This window comes from Cupressus sempervirens, chromosome 9, assembly GCF_028749045.1.
Source record: "Cupressus sempervirens isolate cs-2001-9-10 chromosome 9, ASM2874904v1, whole genome shotgun sequence".
Taxonomy (NCBI): domain Eukaryota; kingdom Viridiplantae; phylum Streptophyta; class Pinopsida; order Cupressales; family Cupressaceae; genus Cupressus; species Cupressus sempervirens.
The window spans coordinates 569052871-569069453 of NC_143126.1; the positions used below are offsets into that span (position 1 = coordinate 569052871).

General features: G+C 36.4%; 1 protein-coding gene across 1 annotated transcript; it reads left to right on the plus strand.

The window, feature by feature from the left end:
- The first annotated feature begins 12803 nt into the window (after positions 1–12803).
- On the plus strand, positions 12804–16036 carry LOC149539940 (uncharacterized). The gene is made up of 6 exons (XM_089799395.1): positions 12804–13330; positions 14164–14262; positions 14498–14598; positions 14857–14903; positions 14996–15072; positions 15477–16036. The coding sequence occupies exons 1-6, from the start codon at positions 12830–12832 to the stop codon at positions 15798–15800; spliced, it is 1149 nt and encodes a 382-aa protein (XP_089655521.1). The 5' UTR covers positions 12804–12829; the 3' UTR covers positions 15801–16036.
- The last annotated feature ends 547 nt before the right edge of the window (positions 16037–16583 follow it).

The window sequence follows — 16583 nt, forward strand, 5'->3', positions numbered from 1 at the left end:
ATTGATGCATATTCAAATTGGTGGCTTGGATTTGGGTTTTCTATGCCCTAAGTCACATGATTTACTATTTTCTTCATGTAGAAGGGATGAGATGTTGTTACCAGGGACAGTCATGGTGGAGGATTGTGGTTGACTATTTTATGCTGACAGATTGGACACTTTGAGAGCCAGATGCTCAATTCATGGATGTGATCATGGTGTCATGGATTTTGGCATGACATGATTGGTTATACAGGTACATCCTTGATGTTCATTAGCTTGGATTTTCGATTCAGTTATGGTGGTATATCTTCTTGATTGAGGATCATGGTTATTTAGTTTCTTTTGAGGAGCTCATGATGTGCACTTTGAGTTCTTTGATGGTTTGATGCCTTGGTTGATTCTCATGGTTAGAGGATGGATTTTTTCATCATTATGTCATGGATAGCTTGGATACACAGTTTGGTGGGAGCTTGTGACAGTAATGGGGTGACAATGCAGGATTAGTTCCTGGTTTGGTTTATATCTTCTTGGTTTGGAGAGGATGGATTTTATGATGCCATAGGTGACTTGGTACCACGGTTGAGTGGGAGTTTTGTTGGCATTGATATATTTATTGAGTATTTGCAGATGTTGGAGGTTTGTCTTAGATCTTGTTGCTGTAGAAGCATCTCTGACATTTGCATGGTGCACTTGTTATCTTCATGGTGTGTGAAGGTGGTTGGATCTTGAGGACTCATGGAGTTCTTGGTTATCTTCATGGTATGTGGAGATGGTTCTTCATGGTATTTGGAGATGGTTTTCTTCATGGTGTATGGAGATGGTTGCATCTTGAGGACTCACAGGGTTCTTGGCAAAGGTGTGGTTTATGCTTTTATTTGACATGTTGTCCTTGGTATAATGATGGTTTCATTATTATGTCATGGTATACTCTTGATACGCGTTTAGAGTTGTGACATGTTATGGTATGTTCATATGAAGCATGTTATCTCTTTAGTTGAGATGGTAAGATCATGTTGTCATGTTTATGTTCCTGAGGCCATGGTTGGAACTTTGACATTGATCTTGGTTTAGTTTCTTGGTATTGAGTACACTGATCATAAGCTAGATACTTCATGATATTGCTATGTTGCATTTGGAGTTGGCATGGATTGGTTGATTACAGGTGCTCATGGATACTTAGAGACGGTGGTGATGCTGATTTCTCTTGGATTAGAGAAGTATTTGTTGAGACGGTTGATGGTTTCAGCAAGAAGTCCGAGGGGCAGTCACCTGATATGGACTTGAGAGGAGATTGTTCTTAGATGAGTCTTGGTTAGAGACTTGGGTATCTTGATGAGCATTCTCATTCCCCTCTCTTGGTCTACTCGGCAGTTTGCTTCTTGAGAGGTATAGCCCATTGTTTCTCTCAGTTGCATTATATTTATGCTTGTCTTTCATGGATATGGATCTTGAGCTATGGTACATGAATTAGTTTTGGAGGGTTCATTTGAGAGATGGTTTAGCATTGGTTATCTCTATGTGCATATGTTGTTATGTTGGTTGAGTTTGGGAGATGGTTTTATATTGGGCATTTTCCTTGGATTAGGAATGGTTATTCTTTGGTTTAGCAATGGGTTTATGAGTTTGATCTTCTTGTGAGAGGCTTACATCCATGATGAGTTATATGGTATGGTTTGGGTGTTGTTGAGGCTTCTTGTTGGGGTTTTATGAAGGAGATCATACTTGCACAGTTTACATCTAGAGGTGTGTGTAGAAGGACATGATACAGGTTTGATTTGCATGGTTTCTCTAGTCTTGGTTATCTTCCTAGATGTTCAGTTTTGCTTACATTGAATTTGAGATTGGTTAGAGATTGTGATCACTAGTTTGTGTTCATGTGAGAGATGACATGGTTATTTCTTTATCTCTTTCCTTTGTTGGTTGTGGAGAACTTGGAGACTATTGGAGACTTTTTATGAGAGTTATTCTTGTAGGATATTGGATTATGTATAGTGGATGTCCTTGATACTACATGGATTCACTTCTTTGAGATGTGTTGAGTGAATTGGTTATATATTTGACATTATCTTTTGCAGTGGGAGCTTCTTGGTATATATGTGGTAGGTATTGCTCTTGAGGCTTGTGATTGCAGGTTGCAGATTGGATATGTCAGTGATATGAGATTCACTAGTTATACCTTTGAGGTATGGATAGTTGGATGGGTTTGGCACTTGCTGTGGGTGCTATTTTAGCTATGGATATTTTGACAACTACGGATACATGTGATTACCTTTGGATCAAGTTTTTTGTTCTTGGAATTTCAGTTGGTACAGGATTTTATGATTTTCTAATGCGACAGGTTGGGTGGTTTTCTCTTTGGATGGCTTCTATGTATGTCTAGTGGGAGTGGCATAATAGGAGGTGAGATCATTCATGTTTGAGATGCTGGATACTTTGATTTTTTTGTGGGTACCAGGATGGAGCACTTGGTGTATTTTGATCCATGATGGTGGATGTGCTGGGAGGGATTGTTCCCTTGTTCATTTATGTAGCTACGGATTGACCCTATGCAATGTATACAACAAGTGGGAGATTGTTGAGATAATGGGTGTTGCACACATTGCATAATATTGTTATTTTATTTTTTATTATGTAATGTTGTACCTAGATGGACATGCAACATGTAAAGATTCCCATGGAATATTCTTGATGAGTTGTATTGTAACATTGTGAAAATATTTCATGTAATTATTTAATATTGGGAAAAAGAATTAAATGCCCAATATTAAATGTGGAGTCAGTGGGTTAGGTAGCACATGGTTTTAGCACATGGTTTATGTAATACCACTTAGTGGTTTTGTGGGACTTGCTACTATATAAGCAGCCACAAGGGTAGTTGTTGTAAAGAGTAAGAGTGACAAGAAGAAAAAAAAAAAGGCAAGAGTAGAGCAGGACAAGGCTTGACAGGTTAGCCAAAGGAGCATTTGTGAAGGTTGAAAGCATGGCATGGGATGTGTGGATTCATGCTTGTTCACATAGTTTGCTCGGTTGTGGCTATGGCCATGAAGGCTACCATGGTTGTATGGCAATGGTATTTTTTGCTGAATAATATATGGTGATGGATGTTTTTGGAGGCTGGGTTTTTTCTCTCAATGAGGGTTTCCCAGGGTATATCTTGTGTCACATTTTATGGGTATGTTGTCTATTCTCTTGCATGTGGATTTTAATTCCATGTTTATTTCAGATCTATTATGGGTTATGTGGAAACAGTTATATTCTTTATTGCCAAGTTTCCTTACATCTCCTTCTCATCACCTAGATGCCTTTCCAAAGCCTACTACCCCCATTTTATACATCAAATTTAGCCAAAAATGGGCTAAAACAATAAACAACCATAATCCCCCATTTTGGTTACATATTTCGAATTTACCCCTTTTACCAATATTTTGTTATGATCTCACACCAAAATTAAGGGTGTTTTTTCAACAAATACCCTTATTTAGATAAGATTGGGCGGATTTGTTATGGATAGATAACAACTCTTCCCTTAATATTTTATATACCATAAATAGCCCATTGGTTGGCCTTAATTTTAGGAGGCCAATGGTTAGGAGTTCAACTCCCATTATCTCATTCCTTTAATTCGAATTAAATAGCTATTTTAATTCGAATTTGAATGTTTTCCCTCTCTTTATGATTTTGTGATGTCATGTTGACGTCATCAAAATCCATACTTTTGCTTGAATTTGAAACCATCATAGCTTTTATATCCGATATCCATTCTTGATGAAACGAACACCATTGGAAAGCTTTTGACGAGCTCTTCCATTTGAAATCCATTGTCAAATACTTTTGAGATGATTTTTTTTCACTCTTTTATGGCCTCTGGTCCCAGTTTGACCAAACTTGGACTGGTCATACTTTTTGCACCTGAACTCCAAGTTTGCTAGTTCAAGTTATGTTGGACTCAAAATTGTGAACACTTTGTAATGATGTTGACTCTTGCAGCATTGGGACATTTTACTTTTCAGTAATTTTTTATCCCCTGGATCAAGCCTCCCCATTAGAGAGCTTTCGGACCTCCGAAAGTTTGGATTACTCAGAAAGAAGGTGAGGGTATAGTTCCCTCACTTTACCAATCTCCATCCATCTTGCCTTACTTGGATGCATCCCCTTCAATCCCACTCGGAGGTATTCAACTAGTCCTCTTCATGAAGTTCTGACATTCCTGTCAAGGATGACATCTTGTGGAAATTCTGACATGTACTCTGGTGAAAGGTCATCAACTGATGGAACCTGAACACTAACGTCTTCATCCAAGATCATTGGAGGCTCATACAACTTCATATTCTCAACATTGAGAATTGAGTAAATTTTCATGTATGGAGGAAGATTAAGGCGGAAAGCATTGGTACCAATCTTCTCTAAGATTTCAAAAGGACCATACCTGATAGGCTTGAGCTTCCTTCCTTCACCTTGCATTCTTTCCTTGCTGATATGTAACCAAACTCTATCACCAACTTGTAATTGGTGATCAATGCGATGCTTATCATGGCGAGCCTTGTATTTTGCTTGGCTCTACCCCAACTATGCTTCTACTGCCTGATGGATTGCTTGGACCTTCTGGATGAACTTTAAAGCCTTTTCTACATCATGGCATCCATCTACAACATCATCCTTCCCAAAAGCAAAATCCATTGGTGTCTTAGGCAAGTAGCCGAAGCAAGTCTCAAAAGGAGACCTCTTTGTAGAAGAGTGTGCCGCATGGTTGTAAGCATGCTGCACATAATGAAGAATTTCATCCCACAACTTAGGATGTTTGTTACAATAGCCTCTAAGTAGATGCACAACTGTCATGTTTACTACCTATGTCTGTCTGTCGGTCTGCGGATGGAAGGTTGTACTCTTCTTCAGCTTGGTGTCCATGAGTCCCCACAAAGATGACCAAAATTCCCCTAAGAATCGAGAATCTCAATTTGATACAATAGAAGTGGGTAACCCAAAATGAACCCATACATTTTGAAAGTACAAATGAGCTGTCAGTTCAGTAGTGACCTGCTTTTTACAAGGCATTAAAATACACATTTTGCTGAATCGATCAACTACTACATACAAATAATCATGACCCTTCCTAGACATAGGTAAACCTCCCACAAAGTCCATAGACACACTTTCCCATGGATGAGATGGTATAGGCAATGGTGTGTACAAACCCAATTTCCTATTACTTGGTTTGTTGGTTGCACACATTACACATCCTTTTATATACTTGGTGACAGTTTCCTACATACGAGGCCAGTAACAATATTTTTGCAATTGAGCTAATGTCTTACTTACCTCGAAATGCCCTGCAATCAAAGAAGTGTGTGCTTCAGGGATTACATGTGCATGTTTATCTTTAGGAATGCATAGTTTTCCCGAGTGGTACAACAAATTGTCCTGCACATAGTAATCTTTCTCTTCCACATGTTTACCCTAGATTAAAGCTGCATAGATATCCTTAAAGTTCTCATCATTAGCATATTGTTCTTGAAAACTTTCATGAACCATAGAACTATTTTGAAGGATTATCAAAGCATTCTGAACAAGAGGTCTAGACAGCATATCTACTACTTTGTTATGGGAACCCTTCTTATACTTAATCACCAAATGAAACTGTTGTAGAAAACCCATCCACCTAAAGTGCCTACTTTGTTGCAACTTAGATTGTGAGTGCAAATATTGTAGTGGCTGGTGATCGGTGTGGATTACAGTTTCTTTTCCCATTAAGTAATGTTTCCATTTTTTAACACTTTGAACTAAAGCATAAAGTTCTTTATCATATGTAGGATAGTTACTTACTGCTCCTGTAAAAGTTTTAGAGTGGTAGCAAACTGGTTTACTTCCTTGCATGAGTACAACTCCCATGGCAAACCCACTCGCATCTGTCTCAATCTCAAATGGTTGACATAAATCAGGTAGAGCTAACACTGGTGCAGTACTCAACTTTTCCTTCAAAGTATCGAAAGCCTTCTATTGTGGACCTCCCCACTGAAAAGTTGCGTTGGTATTGGTTAATGCATGCAACGGTGATGCAATGAAAGAGAAGTTTGCAATGAACTTCCTCCAGTACTGAACTGCACCTAAGAAACTCCTAACTTCTGTAACTGTACTTGGCTTAGGCCATTTTACAATAAATTCGACCTTCGCAGGGTCTACTTTCAATTGACCATTCCCTATGACATAGCCTAAGTACACTAAAGATGTCTTTGCAAATTCACATTTTGACATCTTTACATATAGTTTTTCTTTTCTTAGTATATCAAATACTTTCTTTACATGAATTACATGATCATCCCAAGACTTACTGAATACAAGAATATCATCTAAATAGACTATGACAAAATCATCAATAAAGGGATGAAAGATGTCATTCATGACTCTCATGAATGTAGCCGGTGCATTATAAAGCCCGAATGGCATAACCAACCACTCATAAAGTCCCTATTTTGTCTTAAAAGTAGTTTTCCAAATATCACTTTCTGCAATTCTTATCTGATGATATCTGCTACGTAAGTCTAAGTTAGTGAAATAAATTGCATGTTTCAACTGATCAAGTAAATCATCAATTCTACGAAGAGGGTACCTATTCTTTACTGTTATCTTGTTCAAACCCCTGTAATCAATGCACATTCTCCAAGTCCCATATTTTTTTGGAACCAGCACAATAGGAGAACCACAAGGAGAAGTACTAGGATGGATAACTCCTTTCTTGACTAGCTCTTGAACTTGCTTCTTGATTTCTTCATTTTGCAACACTGATAAGCGGTAAATGCCAATATTAGGAAGTGGTGCATCTTGTTGCAACTGAATCTCATGTTGTATCTCTCTCTTAGGAGGCAATCCCTTTGGTTCCTGAAACAAGTCATCATAAGCAAAAACAACTTTGACCATTTCACCCTTATGTTTTGGATCACATCCCTTAAATGCCTCAGATGTTTCATCTTCTTTGGCTTTTACAAGCATTAACACAAAATTCTTACTAGAGTTGACTAACCTTTTCATTTGACCAGCATTGACTAATGCCAGATTGGTCTTAACCTTATGTGCACGTATAATGTATTCAATCTTGTCTTTAAAAAAATGATATTTATTTTCCCCCCTAAAGAAGATAGCCTGGTGATCATACAAATAGGGACTCCCAAGTACAAGGCCACAAATATCTAAAGGGACTACATCAACTTCTATCTCATCCACAAAGTTTGCATTGATAGAAAATCTTAATTTGCATTGTTTAGTTACCTGTAACTGTGCATCATCGCAAACCCATCCAAGAGGATATGGTTTTGGATGAGGTGTTGTAGTCAAATTAAGCTTTTTAACAACTTCTTTAGATATCAAATTAACTTGAGAACTAGTATCAAATAATGTATCAACCTTAGTATGCTTGATAACAACTCGGATGTGAAATAATTCATTCCTTTGCTTATCATTCTTAGGAGAAGATTCTTTACTTGTACTTGCACTTATACTAGAAGAATTTGTAGTTGATGTGAGAGATATACCTTTTCCTTTACCTTGAATCCCGATAGCAACAATCTTTGTCTCATCTCCAAAGTCAGATCCAAGATCTTGTTGAGTTATAGCAGCAATCTTTTGTTTGCCTTTGTTTCCACCAAATCACTTTGGCCTCTTTTCAAGATGCAGCTTCTAGCACTTAGAATCATCATGCCCTTCTTTCGTGCAATGTGAGCATGTGGGTTTCTCACGCTCTTTCTTTACTATTGCTGTCTTTTTACCCTTTCCTTTGCCTTTGGACTTTTCCTCAAACTTAGATGGTTTTTTATCAAACTTATCAATGCAAGTGCTCTTACCCCTTGATTCTAAATGTGTTTCTTGGACACATACTTCATCCAAATTACAAGGATTTAGGATGAGAATAGAATGCCTTAGGTAAGAATGAAGACCACCTATGTACTTGAGTAAAGTATCCTGGGTATATAATTGGACATTTAATGAAATAGCCTTTTTACAAAATTCGTGGGTGTAATCCTGGACAGACTGACCTTTCCCTTGCCTAAAATGTTGCCAATTCATCATTAACTTCTGCATATGGCCTAGGGGGTAGAATTGCTTCTTTAAAGCAGTAACAAATTCTGACCAAGACAAATTAAACTTACCATGTTGTGAAGTTTCATCTCGAGACCTACTCTCCCACCAAGTTAAGGCTACACCACCTAACCGAAGAGTGGCTAATTGAATTCTATCAACATCATCTACAAGGTTTTGAACTCTACATTAGACTTCTACTTGCTGAATCCAATCATCTAGTTTCTCGACATTTAACTCCCCACAATATTTTGGCAAGTCAAATTTTACATCCAACTTGATTCAAGGCTTATGTCCACCCTTAAAAATATTAGAAGACTCAGAATGGGTAGAAGAAAGAGAAGAGGGGGAAGAAGGAGAAGAGGGAGAAGAAGGAGAAGATGGAGGTGTTTTGGCGGATCACAATCAGCACCTTTCTTTTTCCCTTTGTCCTTTCGAGCTGCACGTCTTCTCATCTTCTCTTCTCTTTCTTGTACCAAAACTTCTACCATTGTCTGCAAATTCTGAAGAGTCTTCTGAATACTCTTATCTTGAAAAGCTTGTCCACCACCTTCATCTGCCATTTGTGATGATGGTTTAGTCCTTCGTTTTCCAATCTCAGGATTGTATTCCTCGAGCTTTCCTTCGCCTTTCTCAATCTTGGATCTTGTTAGCATTCAAATTTGCAATACTAGTCCAACAAAAGCTCTGATACCAAATTTGATCTAATTAGGATTAGGACTATTACAGAGGAATGCTTAACATTATTTCATAAAGTAAAATTTCAAAGCATTAATTAGCAAATTAACACAACTTAAATGCTTAAATGAACAAAGCATAAAAAGGTAATGACTAAAAGAAAGAGAGTAGAGACATAAGACAAAACACGATTGGTAACGGAGTTCGTCCGGGAAGGACTACGTCTCTGGGTCCAGCTCCAATAGGGGGACCGATCCGATTTGCTCTAAAAATCAATTACAAGTATTCAAGATCTTCCCTTCAAGCACAATTGTAGCATTACTCTCCAACGTGCAGGAATAATCATCAAGTCTCCAAGATCATAATCTCCTTCTCATCACCTAGATGCCTTTCCAAAGCCTACTACCCCCCTTTTATACATCAAATTTAGCCAAAAATGGGCTAAAACAATTAACCAACATAATCCCTCATTTTGGTTACATATTTTGAATTTACCCCTTTTACCAATATTTTGTTATGATCTCACACCAAAATTAAGGGTTTGTTTTCAACAAATACCCTTATTTAGATAAGATTGGGTGGATTTGTTATGGATAGATAACAACTCTTCCCTTAATATTCTATATACCATAAATAGCCCATTGGTTGGCCTTAATTTTAGGAGGCCAATGGTTAGGAATTCAACTCCCATTATCTCATTCCTTTAATTTGAATTAAATAGCTATTTTAATTCGAATTTGAATGTTTTCCCTCTCTTTATGATTTTGTGATGTCATGTTGACATCATCAAAATCCATACTTTTGCTTGAATTTGAAATCATCATAGCTTTTATATCCGATATCTGTTCTTGATGAAACTAATGCCATTGGAAAGCTTTTGACGAGCTCTTCCATTTGAAATCCATTGTCAAATACTTTTGAGATGATTTTTTTTTCACCCTTTTATGGCCTCTGGTCCCAGTTTGACCAAACTTTGACCAGTCATACTTTTTGCATCTAAACTCCAAGTTTTCTTGTTCAAGTTATGTTGGACTCAAAATTGTGAACACTTTGTAATGATGTTGACTCTTGGAGCATTGGGACATTTTACTTTTTAGTAATTTTTTATCCCTTGGATCAAAGGAGATAAAGGATCCCCTTTTCAAAGTCCCCGAGAAGCACTAAACAAATCAAATGGTTCCTCATTTACAAGAATAGAATAGAAAGTGGAGGTCACACAACTGAGAATCCAGTTCACCCACTCCTCAGCAAAACCAAATGCCAATAGAATGTTTTGTAAAAATTCCCAGCTCACCCGATCATAAGCTTTAGCCATGTCAAGCTTCAGAAACATAGCCCTCTCCTTAGAATTAGCCATAGAATGAATAGCTTCCATTGCAACCACAACACCATCCAAAATTGGCCTTCCTTCAACAAAACCCCCTTGCTCTAGAGAGATCAGAGAACTGAGAAGAGGCTTAAGTCTCTTAGCAATCAGCTTAGTGATAATCTTATAAACAACATTACAAAGTGCAATAGGTCTAAATTGAGTCAGTTGATTAGCCCCCTCCTATTTAGGTATCAGAACTAAGAAAGTAGAATTCATGGATCTGAGCATCAGTTTGTTCCTATGTGATTCTCGAACCACTTCAAGGAGATCAAACTTCACTATTTCCCAGAACTCCTGAAAGAACTCAATCGAAAATCCATCAGGGCCAGGAGCATTACCTTTCTTCATGTTAAAGACCACTTTCTCCAATTCAGTCAACGAGATAGGACGTAAGAGAGCCTCATTCATCTCCGCAAAAACAAGGTGAGGAATGCAATCCAAGATCTCCTTCTTCTCCTCTCTAGCATCAAGATCCTCCTTAGAAAAGAGATCTGAAAAATAGTTGATTGCAGCCCTCAAAATATCACAATTGGAAGAAAGATGATCCCCTTCAAGCTAGATCAAAGAGGATAAAGAATTCTCCTATCTCCGAGCCTTGACCGAATTATGGAAGAATGGAGTGTTCCTATCCCCCTCCTGAAGCTAGTCAACACGAGATTTTTGCTTCCAAAAAATCTCCTCCCGAAGCTCCCACTCTTCTAATCCTTTAAGGGCCAAGGACTCAGCTTCACTTAGGCCAATAGTCCTCCCTTGATCCTGACCTCCCTTGATCCCGAATCAACCGAGTCATGTTGTCTAACCTAGTCTGAGAAACAATCCTCTGAGCCTATAGATTCCCAAAACTTTGTTTATTCCACCTCTTAAGCCTGTACTTAACATGCTGGAGCCTCTTATAGAAAGTATACATTGTCGTCCTATGGGCAGGTATCCCCTCATACCACCAATCCACCATTAGGTCCTGCAAAGACTGGTCTCTTAACCACATTAACTGAAACTTAAAAGAAGGGTTTTTGGTGATTCCATAAAAAGTAGTCGAGAGCTTGATGGGCCAATGATCCGAGCCTCTCCAATCAAGAATTTTTGAACTAGTGATCAGCCTACTATTCATCCAATAACAGGAAACCAAAAATTTGTCGAGTCTTTCTGAGATAGCCTCAACACCACATCTCCTGTTATTCCATGTAAAAACACCATTATTCGACTTCACATCAATGAGCTTCAAGGAATCTATCATATCTCTAAGAAGATTTGTAGAAGGGTCTAACCTTGCAATCCCACCATGTTTTTCATCTAAACTAGTAATAGAGTTAAAGTCCCCAGCCAAAATCCATGGGAGAAATGGATCTAAGGCTCGGATGTAACTAATATGAGCCCAAAGTTGTAACTTTCTTGAAATATCAATAGGAGCATAAATATTGGAAAGAAGGCATCTTTCTCCGGTGTCCAAACAAGATATAACCAAAGAGATAGAAGATCGACTAGAAATCCACCATAAGGGGAGAACTTTTCTCGGGTTCTAGAAACAAGCAACTCCCCCTGAACTGTTCTGAGCTCCCACCTCTGAAAAATGTGTATTTTAATAACATTTAACATTTGGTAATATTTTCAGATTTTTGAAAAAAAATAGTAATAGTATAAAGAGCAAAAAAAATAGTAATAGTATAAACATGACAAAAACTATAATCTGCTCCTAGAATAATAAAAAATAAAATAATCCATAAAAAAGATGGTGATGGAGGAGAAACATATTCATGCTCTCAATTTATACCATTTACTATTATCTATATTTTATAATATAATTTTTATTCTCTTATACTAGTTTTTATAATTTTATTATTACATTCTAATATATGTTTGAAATATACTAATTATTAACTTTATAGTAATAAGAATAAATTTACAATAAATACAAATAGATATGATATTAATGAATAGTGTCAGCCAACACACTCCCAATACAAACGGACATCTCCACTCTGACCAACCCGTAACACTTGGCACCATTTTTGGAAAAACACAATTAAGAATGTAGCTAAATTATAGGATCACTCCCTACCAAAATAGCCTCCCACCACAGCATCCTATGAGAATTAAAATTAAACAATCAGTATAAATCACTACTTCACTGCTTCTCTGTTTCCTAACATGGGAAATTGGAATCCTTCCAATATTTCTCAGCTTTGTATTTTCATTTTAGTGTTTTTTCCTCCTCCCTTGGCGTTATTGATCCGTTTTTCTTCTTCAATCCGCTGTTTCAGAATTCGATTTGCTTTTTCATAAAATGCAGTTTTTAGGTTTTCTTTGTATGGTTTTGTAGTTGAATGCCACCACTTTCTTGCATATAAAGATCAAGAAATGAATCTTTCTATATTTCTTCATATATTTTGTCAAGAATGAAAGGTCATCAGTAGCATGAAGTTTTCTCGAACGTCTTCTTCCTTGCAGAGAAAGAAATGTTTATCTGTGGTATGAAGGAAAGATAGCTGTAAGTATCTTCGGCAATCTTGTTGTGCTAGCTAATATTAAACTTTTAAAAGTTGTGTTAATCTTTTATTTCCTGAAAAAATAGCCTCAGGGTCTTTGAAGTTTGGTCTGATGGGTATTTAGAGCATTTGCCAGCCCTTGTAGATCTGAAATGTCTTAATATGGGTCAAAAGATTTGGGTTTGTACCATGTATTTATTTCTTACTATTTCTTGTAGGATTCTTTTCTAGAAGGTAGGGATTGGAGGAGATGGGTGAAAGAGATAAAAACTGGTCTCATTCTCTTGCACCTTCTCATCTTTGGAACAAGAGTGATGGGAGATTGTTTCACAATTTTGCTGAATATAATAATTTGTCTAGGTCCACCTCTGGATCACAGCTTCACCCATTGAACAATGTCCCAAATCTTGGAATGCCTCTCTCATCTACCTCTACTGGTGATTTTCCTTCTCTTCATATGAAGCAAGAAGATAATGGGGTGGCCATTTGTTTCGCAAACAAGCTGCCATTGAAATCCCACATGGGAGGACTTGCTGCAACTCTGCAAAGTGCTGCTACTGTGAGAGCCATCAGAAGGAGAAGAATGGTCAGGCAGAGGAGGAGAGTGGGTAGTATGACTATGGAGGTCAATTTGAAGCAGAGCTCTCATTCCTTGGCTTCCATTGAGGAATCCCAATCCACCACGCAGCGACATAAGTCTAGAGGCCAAGGTCACATTGACAACAATGTCGAGCACAAAGAAAATGATCAGGTGGGTGATCTTTTTCTTTGTTAAGATAATGATCAGGTAGGTGATCTTTTTCTTTGTTTTTTATTAGATAAGCAGGGAAAGAGGCCTGAGCCATTATACATGCTATTTGGGTATTGGGAATGCTAGTGTATGGGAAGAGGCCAGAACCATTAGTTTTATTCATTTGGTTTCATTTTCATATAGCTTGTTTGGGTGTTGAGAATTCTAGTGCACAGAAAGAAGCCAGAAACGTTAGTGTTTTTTTCAATGATTGAGTTTTGGTATTGATATTGTTAGTGTATGGAAAGAAGCCTAAACCATTATACTTTTTTGATAATTTAGTTCCCGTTTGATGTAACTTGTTTGGGTTTGGAGAATGCTAGTGTATGGAAAGAGGCCAGAAACATTAGTTTTATTCTGGTGATGATTGGGTTTCAGTTTAATGTAATTTGTTTGGGTGTTGATAATGTTAGTTTATGCAAAGTGGCCAAAACCATTGGGTTTATTCCTTTGATGATTGGAAAGAGGCCAAAACGATTAGTTCTATTCTTTTGGTTTCGGTTTCATACAACTTGTTTGGGTATTGAGAATTAAAAGCCAGAAAATGTTAGGTTTATTCGTATTGATAATGCTAGTGTATGGAAAGAGGCCAGAATCATTAGTTTTATTCTTTTGATGATTGGGATTCAGTTTGATGTAATTTGTTTAATTATGAACAATGTTAGTTTTTTAAAATTTGAAGATTGATGTAACTTGTTTGAATATGAACAATGTTAGTTTTATAAAATTTGAGGATGGTGAGGTGGTTGGGAAGAAAAATGCTATGATATGACATCCATCATTTTTAAAACTAGTCCTTGCAGGAATTGGTGAAAAAAGATCTCAAGTTTCTTCTGCAGAAGGAGCTCCGAAACAGTGATGTGGGTTCTCTTGGAAGAATTGTGCTTCCAAAAGTGAGTGTATTTTGTATTTAAATTTTGTTTAAACTATTTCCCTTCTATTGAATTTGTAATTCTTGGCTGATTTCTGTTACTTTGACTGACACAAAGATACAGTATGTGGGTTCTCATGAATTTTTACTATAATGGATGAAGACATCTGGTTTGTATTTTGGTTTGAGAGGAATTAAGAAATAGAAAAGGCCTCTATAAACACTGCGATATTTTTCTAAATGGGAAAAATTTACAGAAAGAGGCTGAAGCCCATCTTCCCACCCTTACTGCTCGAGAAGGAATCGTATTATCAATGGAGGAGATTGATGGCCCAAGAAGATGGAACTTCAAATACAGGTCTTTGTCAAAAACCCATTTTGATATTAAAAACTTTAATCTCTATAAAAACCCTTTTTGAATGTAGAAGCCTAATTTTGATTGAAAACCTATTTTGATAGAAGAAACCTAATTTTAATTGAAACCTGTTTCGATAGTAGAAACCCAAATTTTATCAAAAGCCCATTTGAATATTGTATTATATTAATGAATCAAGGCAGTGCTAGTTTTTTAATGTTGTATTATATCATGAATTAAGGCAGTGCTAATTGTTTCTAGGTTTTGGCCGAACAACAAAAGTAGAATGTATATCTTAGAGAAGACAGGTTTGTGTATTTATAATGCTTCTTTCCCTTTCGTTTTGTGTTCTCCTTTATTAATGTCACTGAAGCATAGCTAAAATGTAATATTTTTGCAGGAGAGTTCGTCAAAACACATGACCTTACCCGTGGAGACTTTATAATGCTGTACAAAGATGCTGCGAGGGGAAAATATGTAAGTAATTTTAGAGTTTATTGTACTCCACAATTTTTTATTTTGATTTTATTGTATTGGATATTTTTGAGGTATCATATCACAATCTGTTATTCTTCTTATTCTAATTCTGTTTAAGATCATATTCTATGAAGTTTGGAGTATCAACTTTAGGATCAGATTTCAGATTTCTCACTTCTTAAATTCTAAATTGTATTTTGGATCATATTCGATGATGCGTCAATTGAAAGAAAACAATATCAAACATGAAATGCTTAAAAAGACAAAATCCAAAACTAATAATAAACAGTATAACAAAAACTTGATATCATCAATTACTATACAATATGTTCGTCTATTATTAACAAAAACGTACATTGAGATTCATGGTGAGAATGATGTGGAATGTTTTTTTTGTTTAATAGGTAATAAGAGGAAAGAAAGGTGGAATAAGTCAGGAAAGTTCAGACAATTCTGGTGAAAGAAACATAGTTTTCTTATCCTCAAATGCAATAGGAGATGGTAATGTGAAGTCTGTGAATGATAATGGCAATGAGGCAAACAGCAATATTAACAATGTATCAGTGGAAGGTGCATATATGGGTCCTGCCGTGGAGGAGGATATATTTTCTATTTCTGAGGAGTTTTCAATAGATTTTGCTTCTGGCATACCCAATTGCCCTAAACTGGAATCCATTCCCAGTATTGGCTCTGATGAAATGTCCATTGAAGACTTTTGGAATAATTAGGAGTCCCGAATGCAAAAGATTCAGATAAATTTGATGGATTTTTTTGTGTGGGTGTCGAATGCCATCATTTTGCAGAAATCAAGATTGGTATTGTATTCTAGAGGACAGTTTTAGAGGAGATAATTCCTCATCCTTGTCAATTTTGGAAAAAATAAGCTTTTTCCCTTAATTATATTCTATGTCGGCGGCTACTAATATTTTGGTTGAATTACCCTTTCAAACTATTTTAGAGCTCAGATTACTTTTTTGGTCAGCGCGGGTTAGAAACTCAATCTGCTGACACTGCTGTACTTTTGCTTATTGTTCATATATTATGTATATAACTAATCCTATCTAATTGTGAAAAGATTTCAGATTTCTCTGTCTCAACATTAACTTTTTGTGATGGTTTTCTATTTGACATATTACCGTGTAATATCTTTCTTTGAATTTGTGATTGAGTTCTATTATAATCTGTCGAAAAATTTATACAGAATTTCTATTTTTTTCATTTGTAAATTGTTTTCATTAGAACCTAAGCTGATGGGAAACATCAATTTCCCCAACTAAAACGTAATCTATATACGCCATCTTTTTTAGATAGTTGTCTTTAAAGTACTTTATTTGGTTGGATAACCACTTGCAACAGGATCAGCCATCTAACATCAAAATATACAGTCAGTCTTCAACAAACTTAGATTATTTATATTTGAATAAATAAATTTTAATATATTAAAAAATAAATCTAATAATTAGAAGTTAACTTAATTTGGAGGATTGTTTTAGTAGACCATTTAATTGAAA